The sequence below is a fragment of the Onychostruthus taczanowskii genome, unplaced genomic scaffold, assembly GCF_017590055.1.
Source record: "Onychostruthus taczanowskii isolate IOZ18803 unplaced genomic scaffold, ASM1759005v1 scaffold2, whole genome shotgun sequence".
In the NCBI taxonomy this organism is placed as follows: domain Eukaryota; kingdom Metazoa; phylum Chordata; class Aves; order Passeriformes; family Passeridae; genus Onychostruthus; species Onychostruthus taczanowskii.
In genome coordinates this window covers 24,655,009-24,669,861 of record NW_024499239.1, presented here as the reverse complement: position 1 = coordinate 24,669,861, position 14,853 = coordinate 24,655,009, and the positions used below count along the sequence as shown (strand labels likewise).

Below are 14,853 nucleotides of genomic sequence, written 5' to 3'. Positions count from 1 at the left end.
AAACCTGTGCCAGTTCATTTTACAGGCTGAGGAGCTGTCAGTGTCCCAAGCACCCTGGGTCTGCCCAGCTGGCTCACTTGGGTGTTTTCTCTCTCTCTGGAGAGTCTATTTTTGATGCTCCCTAGGCAAACAGAATGTTGGATATTTGGTTTATTACCCCGGGTAGGTGCTCAACACAGATCTTTTCCCTGCCCCTAGCAGCTCACATCCCCCACCAAGGAGCATAATCTCATTTGGGGCTCTAATCCTGTCCTCACCACTTGGTGATTCTGTCACATGTGGTGACTTCAAGTGGGTCAGTCCTAAGTGGTAGGATTAAATGACCAGGCAGTAAATCCTGCTGCTCTTTGTGTGTTTTCAGTTAGTTCCAGCTAATTCAGCCATTTCCATTCCTGAAGAGCCCTGACCACCACCATCTTTCCAGCTCACTTTGGTGGAGGGAAAACAAGCTTGCATTTGAGTCACAGCAGAAGGGAGCAGCAGCAGCAGGGCTGCTTCAAGGCCTTGGCCAGGCAGTGCAACATCAGATGGATCCTGGGCAGAAGTGGGCTTTTCACTGCCACCAGTCAGGTTTCAGTGTAAGCAGCTGGGACACAAATGGCTGCAGCAAGGAGAAGCTCCAGTGGCTTGGAAGCATCACCACCCTTCTCCAGCACAGTCGTATGTACTCCCTTGCTGTCACCACACTCCCAGCACTTATCCTCCACCTGTCACCCTGAGCCTGCTACCACCTGCTGCTTTGCCATGTCCCCAGTCCCCAGCTCCTCTATCCATGCTTGCTTTCCCAGAAGCCTGCCCAGCCCTGCCATTGCCTCCTGTCTTTCTACAACCCACACATCACCAGTTTTATACTCTCCCCCAGCTCTCTCACTCTCTCTTTCAAGCTCCTGAGTTTCCCAGATCCTGTTTGGATGTATCCTTATTCCCCACCTTGAACAAACCAATTCTGCCAAACAGACCCACATCTTTCCCCACCTGAAGACAAATCCTGCTCCCAACCACTTAACCATCCTCAAGTTTCAGCCTCAACACTGCTTTTCAAAGGAGATTTGGAGAAAACACCCCATGCCAACAGATCAGTGTACTCCAGAGGTTTCTGACAATGCACCTTCCCCTGCCTTCCTCCTGCCCTTCTGTAGGTAAGGTGACAGCAGCTGGTGCCGTGCCCGCTTTTACACAGGGGAGTGGGGCACAGCGTGGTGCTGGCAGTGGATGCAGAGCCTCGGCAGGAGAAGATAAAAGAGGTGGAGGGAGCAGGCACACATGACTGGTGTCAGTGAAAAGCCCATTTGTGCCTAATAAGTCTGAGAAACAGCCCAGGAGCCTGTCATGCGTGGGGAATGCGGCTCGCGGGGAGGCAGCAGTCGCTGCACGTATCGCTCAGAGGAGCAGGCACGCAGACAGGCAGGAGGGTCAGGGTGTGCATCCACCTGCTTCACTAATGCCCAGCAGTGCAGCCTCAGCCGTTCCCAAACCACCTGTCTGGGCTGGCATTTCTATTCTATTCATTTCTATTTCCACCCTTGGGCTCACCTTCCCCTGGAGGGTTATAGCTTCATTACCTTAAGGCCCTTTAGCCCAAGAAATTTGTCAGGAAGTTTTTCAGTGCATTTGCTGGATTTTAAACCAGGACGCTAGGAGGGGAATGCTGGTGATGATTTAGGCTTTATCCTCTTTACACAAAGAGCATCTTTTAAGTAATTTCTAGTATCCAGCTGGTGTAGTCAGTGCAATTGCCTGAAAATCAATATTTAGATCCATAATTTACCATGCAATTTTAGACCTATTTACTGTGAAAACTGGGAGAAAAATACTTGTGTGGGAGAGACAGGCTGCCTTTTATGACATAACAGTGGAGAACTGCACTTGAACTGGGAGAGGGAGGCAGGGGTGGGGAGCATCCTTTCCCTTAAGATGCTTGATAAAGCCTCTTTGTAATGATTAGATCCCAATGCTCAGAGGGAGAGTGCTCCTTTGCTGAGCAAACATATGGGAGCACAGTTCTGACCAATCTGCTTAGCACCACATCTGTGCTGGCCACATCATGTGCCCTCATCAGTAACATGGCCTAGAGCTGCAGAGGTCAGGAGTGATTTAGAGTTCACAGTCTGAGAAGCCTTTGGGGACACTTTGCCTTTATCTCAGAGGGGCTGAGCTTGTTGCTTTTGAAAGTAGCTTCTTTTAAAGGATCTGCATTTGGGATCCAAATTCAAAGCTCTTGGAGCTATTTTACACCAATAAAGAGGAATAACAAATGGCTTTCTTAAAATACATGGTAGCATACCACTGATTACAGTACTTTGTGAAGTATTCTTGTCATGTGTGATGCATCTTTTATTCAGAAGTCTTTAAGAATCTGTTTTTCACAAATCTATAGAATCCTAGTGCTGTTTGAGTTACAATCCAGGTAACTCTTTCCAGTTTCTCTTTCATGGCTGTTTGGTTGGTGTCTCCAACAAGCAAAGAACACTCACTGAATGCACAGGACAGCAGAACCAAAAAATAAATTTATACAGAGAGACTAGTCTGGGAAAAACAATAACAAAGAGTTCCCTGGAGAGGAAATTAACTGCACGAACAAAAAGGGTGGATGAAATTATGTTTCCACCATCAACATTAACGTCAGCTGGCTTCCCTTTGAGTCTTTGTTGCTGTCTGACATTTCCAAACAGGTAGCTCTTCCAGACTAGGCATGGCACGCAGACCCTGGCCATAAATAAGGATATTGCTTGTAGGATGTTTGTGTTCATATGGTGGCAGAAGCAATTTACTCCTTCACTCCTGCCTGTGCTCAGACCATAAAGCTGATGGTTTTGCACAGGGCCTGCCTGCAGCCAGATATGAGGAAGCTTCTCTGTGCAAACTCCTGCTCACTGCCGTGAGCAATTCCCTACTGTCACCCTACTGCTCAGGAGAACTGTCAGTCACCAGGACTAAAATGACTGCCACGTGTCCCTCACATAATCCTGTGCCTAAATTAGTCATTAGGCCTGGCACTGGGGATTTCTCCAGTGGGAAGCATCAATCAAGTGCAAGGAGTGGAGTAGCAGCCCATTGTGTTTATAATTTGCTTTACTCTTTAAAAACACATGTTAGGTGACACCTTGTCAGCTGGGGTTATGGAGTGCTTTCACCTTCTCTCTGGGGAAGCTGAGGAATGGAGGACCTAGGTGTAGTCCACAGGTGGGTGTCCTGCTTTTTATGTGTATGTGAGTCCCTGCACATGGTGCCCAGTGTCATGCCCATGTCTCACCTCAATTACTTATGCTTCAAATAGATCTTATTCTCAAAGCTTTTATATGTGTTGCCACAATGGCTCTCTTTTTTCCCTTTGCTAGGTCTCTCAGCTAGTCCATTTACACTTTTATTGGGACCAGAAAAAAGGGCAGGTAATCTGCTGAGTGCTTTTACTAACCCCTAACTAATGTCTGCTCCCTGTTAGACTAGTTGTTAGACTAGATATTAGACTAGTTTGGACTGTTTTCAGCTGAGATTGGTCTGAGGCCAAATGCTGTCTGCTCTGCTTCCAGTGGGTAGATCCTGCGTGCTGAGCTTTAAAAGCCTGTCCTTGATCTCATCAGCAAATTGCCTTCCAAGTCCTCTGCTGGCGGTGGAAGAGACTCCAGCTCCAGGCAGGGAGCTTTTACATGGAACACTCATTTAACTGGGCTGATTGCTGCTTCATTGGCCAAGCTGCTGTGTGTGCTGTTGTGTTCTCACTAATGGATGAAGGGAGCCTCTCTCCCTGTGCTGTGATCCCTGTGAGGATGGCTGGGGCTGCAGTGGAGCTTTGGAAGGATCTCTGACAGGTGTGGTTGGGGCAGTCCTGCTGACACCGCAGCCCCAGCTGGCATCCTGGGAATGTGCTGTACACTTTGTAGTACTGGCAGGATGGAGGCTGCAATGTGCATGCAGGCATCTGTGGGGGAGAACTGCTAACCACAGTCACAGCAAAAGGAGAGGAGAACATTAACAGATTGAGGATTGTGCTGGAAGTGTGACTTAGTGTTCCCTTGCTTGTCCATTAACTGCTGATCCTAAGAGACAAAAGGCCAGGAGCGCCATCCTGCATTAACACTGATTGTATTAAAAGCTTCTCTTTAGTGACTTGGCAGTTTTGGGTTCCTGATTTGTCATGCTGTGTCATAGTTTCCACAGCTGCAAAATGGAATTTGTAGGTATTAGAGATGTTTTGAAGCCTAAATAATGTTTACAGAATTCTTTAATATTTTCAGACTAAAGCAATGATAAGATCTAGACACTGTTATTTGTTTATATTTAGATCATATTCAATGGGACTGTTATATAAATTGCAGATTTTTAAATTATGTGCTTATTTTTATGTACTGTAGCTTTAGCCACCTACGTACATTAGTGAAGTATTTATAGTGAATAATTCCATTGAATTTAAACCCAGTTTTTCCCAGACTCCTAAATGCGTCTTCCTCTAAAAAGTTTTAGTTCAAATGGGAATGCAAATATTGATTATAAAGTGGTGAAAGAAATTAAGACAGTTCCAGCTCTTTCTGATGGAGTGTCTTTTGCAGTACTTGTCACAATGCAGATGTCAGTTTTTTGAAAATATTTCTGATCCCTCCAGGCAAATACTGGTTGCATCAGTGTTTGTGCTCTGGACCCAGAGAGGCTGATGTTTGTTTTTGGAGATTGATGATGGTGATGTCTGCAACACGAAGAGGAAGGCAGTGTGCAGGTTGCTGGCTCTGGAAGCTCAGTGTTTTAATATTGTTTTGTCATAGTCTTTAAAGCAAAAATGAGAGAGTGTACTAGATGTGGGTGAGGAAGGAATTTTATACTACTGTCATTTTGACCAAATGAGGCAGATATACTTAAATTAGTTTGAGATTAATTACTATACCATGTGGATAGGAACTTTAATTTCACTTAAAATCACAAATGAACTTCTGCAGGGTGTCTTGGTGGCCAATGTCCTCAAACTGTTGGTGCAGTCATGAATCTAAATAAGGTTGATACCAAGTGATAGCAGTGACTGGGCAGTGATATTACCATGTCCTTTTTAGTGTTTGTCTTTTATCCTATTCAGTAGCCCTGAGCCCTGGCTCTTCTCTGTAAAAAGAGAACTTGTGAGGTTGGTAGATCCTGGGGAAAGGAAGCCTGAAGAGCTCCGCTATCAGTTTGTGCTGTACCTTCACCTATGGGCACAATCAGATGAATTTGGGGACAGATGCACTGCAGTGGTCAGGGAACAGAGAGACACCTGTTCCCCCCTGTGTTCCCCAGAACCTCACTGTCTCTCCAACTCACTGTCTGTAAAACCAGAATTGCCATTCCACAGGAGTGGTCCATGTCTGAAGAGAAGCTGGATGAGAAGTTGAGTCCAGGCAGGGAGTCTTGTGCCCAGGGAAGTTAAGGCTTGGTTTTCCAGCACCATTTCATGCTTGTGTCCTCTAAAGTCCTGAACACACAGGTCCCACATTGCCAGCACAATCATCCTGGCAATTGTTGGTGTTCAGTGAGGAGGAGAGAGAGGTGGTGCCATCCTTAGTCCCACAGCCCTCCCAGTCACAGTTTTCAGGAGACTTTGGAATAACATTGAGCGGTTTCCCTGCTGACATGGTGAAATGGTGTTACTACAGCTACTGTCATGATGTTACTGCTGTCACACTCTCTAGGATAAAACCAGCCCAGATCTGTGGGGATGTGCTGCAAACATGCCTCTGGCCTGCAGCACAGGCATAGCTTCAGGAGCTGGATCCTCTCTCTGTGCTGAAATTCCTGGGATATCTCTCATGTCCATAGCAGTTGGAAGAGCATCTGCATGATCATGATCACAACAGTAAACAAAAATTCCCCCAAACAGCTGCTCTTCATCTTCCACGTGATTGTTTTGAAAAAACACAGCCCAAAACATGTGCTATGCTAAATTTATTCTGTTGAGAAATAAAGCTATTAACTTGTTATTTTCTTTTGCTAATAAAAGATAAGTCTTTTTGTGGAATAATAAACATTTCATCTGGATAAAGTCTTTATTTCTGAAACACAGCTCTGCAAACCCTCATCATGCTGGTTTTTCAAATGTTTGTGATTTCATATACACCAGCTGCTTATATGGCAGGGAAATAAAGGTTGGTAAACAATATTTTCCATTTAACTCTGAAACCATCCTCATTCTGTTGTAATTTCTGTCATATTTCTATTTGGGGTCAAGTAAAAATATGGTAACTGGGCAAGAACTGTGAGTGTTACACTGTATTCTAGGAGCAAGTAAATCAAGTTTATCCCTACAAAGGCCAAAGAAAGGAAATGGAACTCTGCAGGTTTTCACAGGTGTTCAGTCCCTTCACTCAGCCCAGGCCTTTGCTGTTCTTGCCATTTCTGATACTTGGAAAAATTATTTCATAGAATGTTAGGAACAGTAACAGTAGTATTTTGCTACTACCTATATTATAAACCATCTTTATTTTTGCTGTTAGAAACTCAGGTTAAATAAAGCAAAAATTAAGAAAAAGCAATTTCAGTTCTTTTTTTCCTGGAGAAAGTCAAAGTTGTTTAGTTCAGCTGCTTCAGTCTGTGCTCAAGGGTCTGTATTACATGCTGATGTACCCATAGATGACAGGCACACATCAGATCCCTGGTTCAAAGCTCTCCTGGGGCCTTTGATCATTCTGTGCTGCTATATCACAAGGTGCAGTGCAAAAATATTAACACATCTTCTTCATTTTCTATGTGTTGGTGTCATCTTCCCTGCCAGGTTGGTCTGACACACGAAATCTCATCTCTAACCTGACTCATGTCCACACACATAAATTGCTGGCTGGACTGAAATGGAATTTGGGTTAGCTGGCTGAGCAGAGCAGCTGGGGGGAGGTGAAAAGCCTGAGCCCTGCTGACACTTGAGCTGGCTGTGAGGGAGGAATACAGCACTCAAGTTACAGTTCATCAGTTGCTAACCCTCTGGCTCTGCTGGCCCAGTCATTCTGCAATAGCAAAATATTATTTAATGGTCAGATGGCTCTCACTGGAGATCTGCCTCTTGTAATCAGGCTGCAGGCTAGGATATCTTGTGTTGGCTTTGAATCAGTCACTGAGAATAGGGTGTTTGTGCAGGAATTCAGTGCAGGTTCCAAAACCCATCCAGAGCTGCACTGAGCTCTGGGCAGCTGAGATCTCACCCAGCTCACCAGCCATGCAAGGCAACTGCAGTTACCAGCCCAGGAACATTTGCAGAGTAAATGTAGCTTACACTGGCCCAGGAGGATTAACTGGAGATGCCTCTTGGAGTGAGAACATACCCCAAGAGTGGCTCAGCCACTGGCAGGAGTAGCCAAAATTCAGGCATCAACACTTGTGCCAGTCTGGAGAACGCGAGGGCAGAGGTGAGAGTTTAGCACAATATAAGTTCTAAGGACTCCACTGCCATGCATATAAAATCAGCAACATAATATGTCTTGGTATTTGAGCAAAGAAGCCCCATCAATTTCAAATGCTTTCAAAAGTAGAGTAGGCTAGTGGGAAAGAGCAAAGTAAGTCTGCTGCTTCTCTGTTACAGTCTGCAGGAAAACAAAATGTGGAGTTGAGAAGGAAGTTTGAACTCATTTTTTCTTGTACAAAAACCTTCAGGCTGAAAAGTTGGAGATTACTGGTCTGTCACTTTTCTTGAATGTAAAAAGTGCAGACTGTCACAGTGACTGTAGGTATCAGCACCTGATGCCCTCTCTACTTACACACCCTAAAAGTAAAGTGCTGAGGAATTTGTATCAGGTGGAGACACTGATTTTCCTTTACTGTGCATGCAGAATTTCTGAAGTGGTGTTGATAAAACAGTAGGTAAATTATTGCTTTGCCTTCCCAATGGATCAATGCCAGTGCATAGATGACAGGCAGTGTTGCCCAACAGCTTTAGGTTGAATGTGTCCAGGTTTGCCTTTGATTGTAGATGTTCAGGATGAGTCCTTTCTCTCTGCCAGACCAGCACCAGAGTGAGCTCTCCACTGGCCTTGCCCTGCACCCTGGGCCAGGATACTCAAAGCTGCAGCCCAGAAGGGAGCACTGATGTATTCTGCTCCAGCCCAGCCTAAGTCCTGTGGCAGTGGTCAGCCTGTGCTGCTTGGACAAATACAAGTCCAGATGAAAGTGGTGGGTGTAATTGCTACAGGTTGCCTTATCTTTTTGTTAAACAGGACAGTATTTACTTCTGTTATTTGCCTTCTTTCTCATTTCATCTCAGTCAAACAATCCATTGATTTTTTCCTAATTTACAGTTGCAGAAAGAATGTTAGAATCAGGCTCTATGTGTTTACTTCAGTATTTTTTTTCAAGACTATGTGCTATGAAGTCTCTTTCAGACCCCCCCCCCCAATAAAAAGTTAAAACATAAATGTAATTTATGTAATCAGTTATGCAATTTATATTCTGAATGTCATTTAATGTAGCTCAAAAGTTCTGATTCTGTATGTATTGATTTTTCTGGTGTTCCTACTTTATGGCTGTAGTGTAGTATGAGGGTTACAGAATACTTACAGTCAACCTTTTGATGGGGTGGAGTTTTGATAGAAAGTGTCACTTAACCATCCTTTACAGTTACATTCCTTTCACCAAGGAATATCTCTGTTGTCAGATTGAGAATTAGCGTAAAAAGAAAGAAAAATATCGCATTAGTTGATTTCTTCATTAAGCTGCATGAAAAAAGCATTGTTATAGTTCTTGCAATTTAACAATATCTTTTTATTAGCTTAAAATTTCAAATTTTCTGTGCTCTGGAAATGTTATGTATTGCTGAGAATGGCTGGGTGAATATCTTCATAGATGGTTAAATTTAAAAGGAAGTTATTTTGACACAGGCCATTTAATTGTGATTCTGAAGCCAAGCATCTGTTTGACTCATTCCTAGTGAAGGAAAGTACCTACTAGAAAGATAAAGCAACATCCTTCTCCTTTACACATGGCCAAGGCTGCTCTGTGCTCACAATGAAGAATCAGAGATGTTTGCCATAGAACCACTCCAAAAGGAAGAGCCAAGAGAGGGAACGATGCTTTTAGCAACATATTTTTCTCATCTCTAGGTCACTGGGCCACACAATTTTTTCTCTTCCAAGAGAGCAAAAAGTCTCAAAATGTTGGATCTAACTTTGTGTTATTGACTTGCTTGTTCACCTAGGGACAGGGAGCCCTGTCTGAGAGACTACGGAGCTTCAGCATGCAGGATCTCTCGAGCATTCGTGGAGACAGCAGCAGCACCGTTCCTCCTTCGGTCACTGTACGAACAAGTAGCAAACAGAGCCACCCAAAACCATCCAGAAGTGCATCAGAAGGCACTGGCAGCTCAGGTAAGTGCCAGTGTTATTTTCAGCGTTGTGCTGTCTGGAATATGACACTGTTCAATGAAGTCATGCCCTTGGCAGGAGCAGAGAGAAACGGACACTGCAGGCAGCACATACCAGAATTCCCAGGACACAGACATGCCGTTGAGTCTCTTGGCACTTAGGAGAAAAAAACAGTATCATCATTTGATGGTTACTATTCCTGGCTGGTACCAGGGATGAGACTTGAGTGTGCAGAGAAGCTAGACTCAGTCTTTGCAACCTGAGCTGGAAAGTTGGGCTGGGGGCTGCAAGCCATGCTGAAAAAATGGTGTCTCCTAAGGACAACAGTTCATTTTTTAATTCTGAAAGAACAAAGGGAAGAAGTATCATGTTGTAAATAAGATCCATTCCTGAGGATTCCGTTAAAAAAATTATTTTAAGCTTGGTTAAAGAAACCTTTTTGAGTCCAAATCCAAAACATTTAATTGGAGATAGCTTTGCAGATTAGATCTCAAAAGCTGAGACATGGAGGGTTATCCCAAGGAGGTAGCTCCAGATGGCTTCTGGGATTCCCACACACCACCAAAGATCACTCAACTCCAGTGCTGTGATGAGAAGCCATGGAAAGTTGCAGGCGTGTTGCACTTGGTAGCTTGTGAAACATATGCTGGCAAGTCAGAAATTCTGCAGTTTCAACTTGTGTGTGTTGAGGTCTGTGCAAACACTTGCACTGTTTCAAGCCTGGGTAGTTGCTACCCCTTCTAATTTGCTTTAGTTTTGGAATGGTATTAGAAATGTCCTGTCTCATGCTTCCTAAAGAGTATCCTTCAAGCCTTTTACAAATTCTGTGAATCATACTTCTCCTTGTTTTTTAAAATATTATCTGTTGAATACATTTTCTTTATGGGTAAACTGTTGGTGCACAGTGGTTTTATTCTCATCTTTATATAAGGCCTTGTGTACACTTCTCTTGACGTAATCAGTCTGAAAATACAGTGTTCACACACAGAATATAAAAGTCTTTAAAAAGTCACATATTTAGACAAAAATAAATAATGACACAAATAAACCATAATTTACTTATCTTAGCTCCACATTGAGTAGCCTTTGTAGTTTTGCTCTTGAGACAGTGAAGTCAGCTCACCTGGCCCCAAACCCCTGTCTCAAGACACAAGAGTTTTTAATTTTGGTCTAGTTTTGTGTCCATAGTGCACAAGGATCTCTCAGAAAGAATCTCTGAAAAATTGTTCATAAATGTTTTGAACTCAGACTAAGTTTTTATCACAAATTTTGGATTCAAGTAATTTGAGATTTTGAGTTTTTTTTAAATGGAAACTGCACAAATTTGGAAAATCTTCCAAGACCTCTATCTGTCTCATCTCACTTGATGAGGGGCTTAATTCTCCACCTGCAGAGAATACAAACAGACTCCTCTTGCAGGTGGTGGGAGACTCCAGCCACGAGCTTTGCTCCCACTTTTGATCTCAGGAAGTGAAAGATACAGTTCTGTTCTCTCCAGTCCTTGTGCTGTTTCATGTGGGCACCATTTTGTGTGTAGTCAGAATGTCAGGAGGGGAGAATTGATCAGAGTCAGCTGTCCTGTGTGTGTGTAAGCTGTGATGTGTCATCCAAACTGTGCCACGTCCTGGGGGCCATATTCTGCTGCTCTGGTCACACTAATCCCAGACATAGTTCCATCATTCCACCTTTCATATTTGTTTAATTAGAGAGCTGGACATAGTTAAGGGATAGATAGAATTTGCCTCTGCCCATTAGTGTGTTATGTATACATGTGATGTATGCATTTGTGAGAAGGTGCATGAGCAGTCACTACAGAACAGCACACAGCCCTTTCTCCTGTCTCAAAGCCCTAAGATGGCATAAATGTCCCTGTCAGATGTCCCCACTGCCTCACAGAAACATTGAACTCCTCTGGTTTTTTACCTGCTTTAGAAATAGTGGGACATAGTCAATGTGACATCAGATGGAGTCAGCAAAAATGACCTAGACTGTGTGTTTGGCATGAGGGTATTGACATTTTAAACAGAGAATTTTTCTTGTGAATTACAGAACCTGCATTCTGTACTTCTATTTTCCTGATGCTCTGTCACCTCTTACATCAGCAGCTTATCCCCCAAAGAAGACTTAAAATAGATTTTTTTTGTGCCTTTTTTTTGCTGCTTTTTAGAGGTATTTCCCTCTCTTTTTTCCTTCCATCCTCATCCCACTGCAAATCCACAAATTATATTAGCAACATTAATAAAAGAACCAACAAAAAAGGAAACATCTTACCCTTTCCTTCTGTAAATGCTCCATTCCTGGTGTTCTAAGAGTAACCTTTAAATAGGAGGATAATGATTCCCCAAAACAAACCCCAAAGTTTTATAGAATTCAAAGGAGGCTTATGTTGATTGTCCTTGACTGCTGCCAGCTAGAATTGTGCCTGCTCCTTGATCTCTTTGTGACCACACTAATTCAGGGGATTAGCTGAGGGCTGGACTTAAAGGTTATGCTCACAGTGAAAAACACAGAGCCATGTTCTCACCTGGTGTGTTTTCTTTGACTGACAACACAGCAGAGCTCAGTTTCTGAGAGCTAATAGCCTTGCTATTATAGAATTTTAGATTAAGCACTCAGGAAAGAAAAACACACCAAAACCACCATCCCTTTTTGAGGAGAGCTCTGAAACTCATATGGTTAGAATTAAGGTATAGCTGGAACAATGATGTCTGAACATAAAAATGCATGTTAACTAAATTAGCCAATGAAAGCTAAACCCCTGTCATCACACAGGACCTGGCATGGAGGATGCTGAGAGCTGACCCCACTTGGGAGAAGAGGGGCTCTTTAGGTTGAGCTCAGAGTTGTGTTTGTGGGTCCCATGCCCTGAGCAGGGGACACGCAGCCAGACCTGGTGTGCAGCTTGGTGTAGCTGGTTCCAATCCTGTTGTGTAACTGCTGTGTTTAAGAGCAGATGTGATATCTGAAATAAAGTGTTTTGGAAAGACAGGGGGATGGGGAGAGGTCTGTTGTCTTTCCTGCACAGAAGGGAGTGCCAAAATTCAGTTTTGTCGGTGTTAAACCCCCCAGCCCCCTGTGAGCACCAGCAAGTGGTTCAGGTTCTGTTTCACAACTCTTGGGCATGTTTCCAAGCCCACTGAAGCATGAGAAAAGGCTCTCCTGACACCAGTGGGCTGTGGCTGAGGACAAAAGCTGGCTGTAGGACCAGGCAAAACGACACTCAGCTTCTTTTGTTTCCATTGCTGTTATTTTTGTAATGGGAATAGTGCTGCTTAGATGGGTTTGTGATTCTTTGAATCCCCTCTTGACACAAAGTACTGTGTGAAGAGTTTGCCATTTTGTAACAGCCTCAAGCAGATACAGCAAAGAGGTTTTTTTCGTTTGTTTGGTTGGTTTTTTTTTTTTTTTAATTTTTTTGCTTGCTGAAGAGTGTCTTATGAGACCAAGAAATACAATAAGCAAGAGCTGCCTTTGAGACAGCTTTACCTTTTGCTGTCTTTGCTGCCTTTCAGTGGTGCCTGTCCATTGTGCAGTTGTGCTGTGAGGATGTTCCTTCTGCAGGAGCGGGACTGCTCAGCACACAGTGGGCTCCAGGTGTCTTCACACACAGAAAGAGCCTTCTCCTCCTCCTCACACCCAGTCAAAAGCCACACCCAGATGACATAAAGAGGCAGAAGCTGCTTTTGCCATGATTTGTGGGTGGCTGCTGACCCCACAAACAGCACACCCCATGAGGCACCAGCTCCAGGGAGATGTGCACACCTTCCTTTGATGGACACCAAGGACACACAAGCCCCTTCTTCCATGTAGCAGGCCCACCACCTCTTCATCTGATTTTTCACTTCACTCTTGGTTCAGCATTTCTCACTTTATTGTCCTGGCACCCAGATGATGGACTGTGACATTTTACTTCAATGCCTGTTCCAACCTGTGCCCTTTCCACAGGCAGAACTGCCTCTTTCCTTTGGGAACTGTAAATGTCATGTGGCTGTGCATTGTTATGGAAAAGTGTAAATTCCAGAACAATATTTCCAAATATTTTTCAAGGGAATCCTGTTGTTCTGGCAAATGTCCAGTAATAATCCACATACAGACTTGTCTTTACTAACAGGAGCTTTTGCACTTCTTCACCTTACAGCATTACCTTAATTTGTGTTGCATCACAGGACAGTCAGTGTCCAGAGCTGATGCTGCCTGGGGCAGAGGATCACAAACAATGCAGACACCCTCTGTATTGCCCAAACCCAGTGTTCCTTCTGCTTAAGCTTGTCCCAGGGTAAGATCATTCTTATCTGGAATGATTTCAAAGCAGAAATGGACAGTGTGCTTTCTGATACTCTCCATTCCTCTGAGCAGGAGAGAATCAAAGCTGGTTTTTTGGTCTTGTGCTGAAGGACCGAAGGCTTTGCAGTACAGAACAAAAGTGGGGGAACATCAGCAGTCAGGTTGTGTTTGGGTATTCAGTCCCCATCAACCAGAAAGATGTGTGAGAACAACCCAGATATATGTTGCATGAACTCCCAGAGAACAAACTCTCATAAAACTGTGATCTGTGTAAGATCAGAGGCTGAACCCACAGCAGATCTCTTGATGAAGCCCATAGTTTCACAGCAGCATCCAGCCAATGTGAGGCAGCACTCCCACTCAGTCCACCCAGCTGCTTGCCTCTGGCCCATCTGTCTTTTCCTTTGGATGAATTTAAATCTTATTTTTACATGCTGACCCCGGTCAAGGAATTGTTCAATTGAAATGCTATCCCTTGCTTCCAAGTTACTCTTGACCTGGATCAGATCCTCAAGCCAGTGGAGGGCAGCAGCACAAACATCAGCAATGGGACAAGGAGGTGGAGGCCAGAGTGCAAGGGACAGTGAGACATCTGCTTTCAATGGTGCTGCTTTAAAATGACTGTGAAACTATAGAAGAACTTCCAGTGTCCCCAGTGCATGATAATCATAACTAAAAAAAAATCGTACAGAGGTCAAACCCTTTTCTTCTTCAAAACCTTTCTTTAATGTGGAATCATTGATGCCACTGTGAGCACTAAAATGAAAGGCTCAAACTGGAAATTTAGGCTGTTTCCTGGAACACAAACTGTGCTCAAGATGAAGCTGTAAACTTCACACATGTTCATGAACAGTTATGAATCACCTGCTTTCGCTGAAGGGTGCAATGCAGTACCCCTGGATGCTTTCATTCTTATGGCAATTCCATCAGGATATTAATTCCTGTAGGACCCTCCTGGTTTAGGAAGATCAGGGGTGTGTGGATAGATTTCTTTAGAAGCTGTGTGAGTGGCTGCAGCAGCCAGACTTCTACCAGAATTCTAAATCTACTGAAATAATCCAGACACACAGCCTTACAAATCCCAGTATTGCACCCTGTGTTTGTTATCACACAGCCTTTTGCACTGGGTTGTGCATGCATGCTCCAAGATTACTTATCCCAGGTCCCTCCAGTCAGGAGTTACTTCTGTTCAGTGGTCTGAGAACAGCACCAGGGAGTTGTATCTAATCCCATCCTTAACACCCATATGGACACAGCCTGACATGAG

The 14,853-nt window shown here is 43.9% G+C and overlaps 1 protein-coding gene across 10 annotated transcripts in view; it reads left to right on the top strand.

Moving 5' to 3' along the window:
- REEP1 (receptor accessory protein 1) overlaps positions 1–14,853 on the top strand; it is a 66,441-nt gene that overhangs the window by 36,714 nt on the left and 14,874 nt on the right. For 8 of the 10 annotated variants that reach the window (XR_005952501.1, XR_005952500.1, XM_041402522.1 and 5 more), the window contains exons 6-7: positions 3,339–3,389; positions 9,137–9,305. Coding sequence is in view for 8 of the 10 variants with exons in the window: in XM_041402522.1 (XP_041258456.1) it covers positions 3,339–3,389; positions 9,137–9,305 (220 nt within the window). In the remaining 2 variants the exon portion in view is untranslated. The remainder of the gene's footprint in view (positions 1–3,338; positions 3,390–9,136; positions 9,306–14,853) is intronic. The other 2 variants (XM_041402523.1, XM_041402528.1) reach the window with 1 other exon arrangement.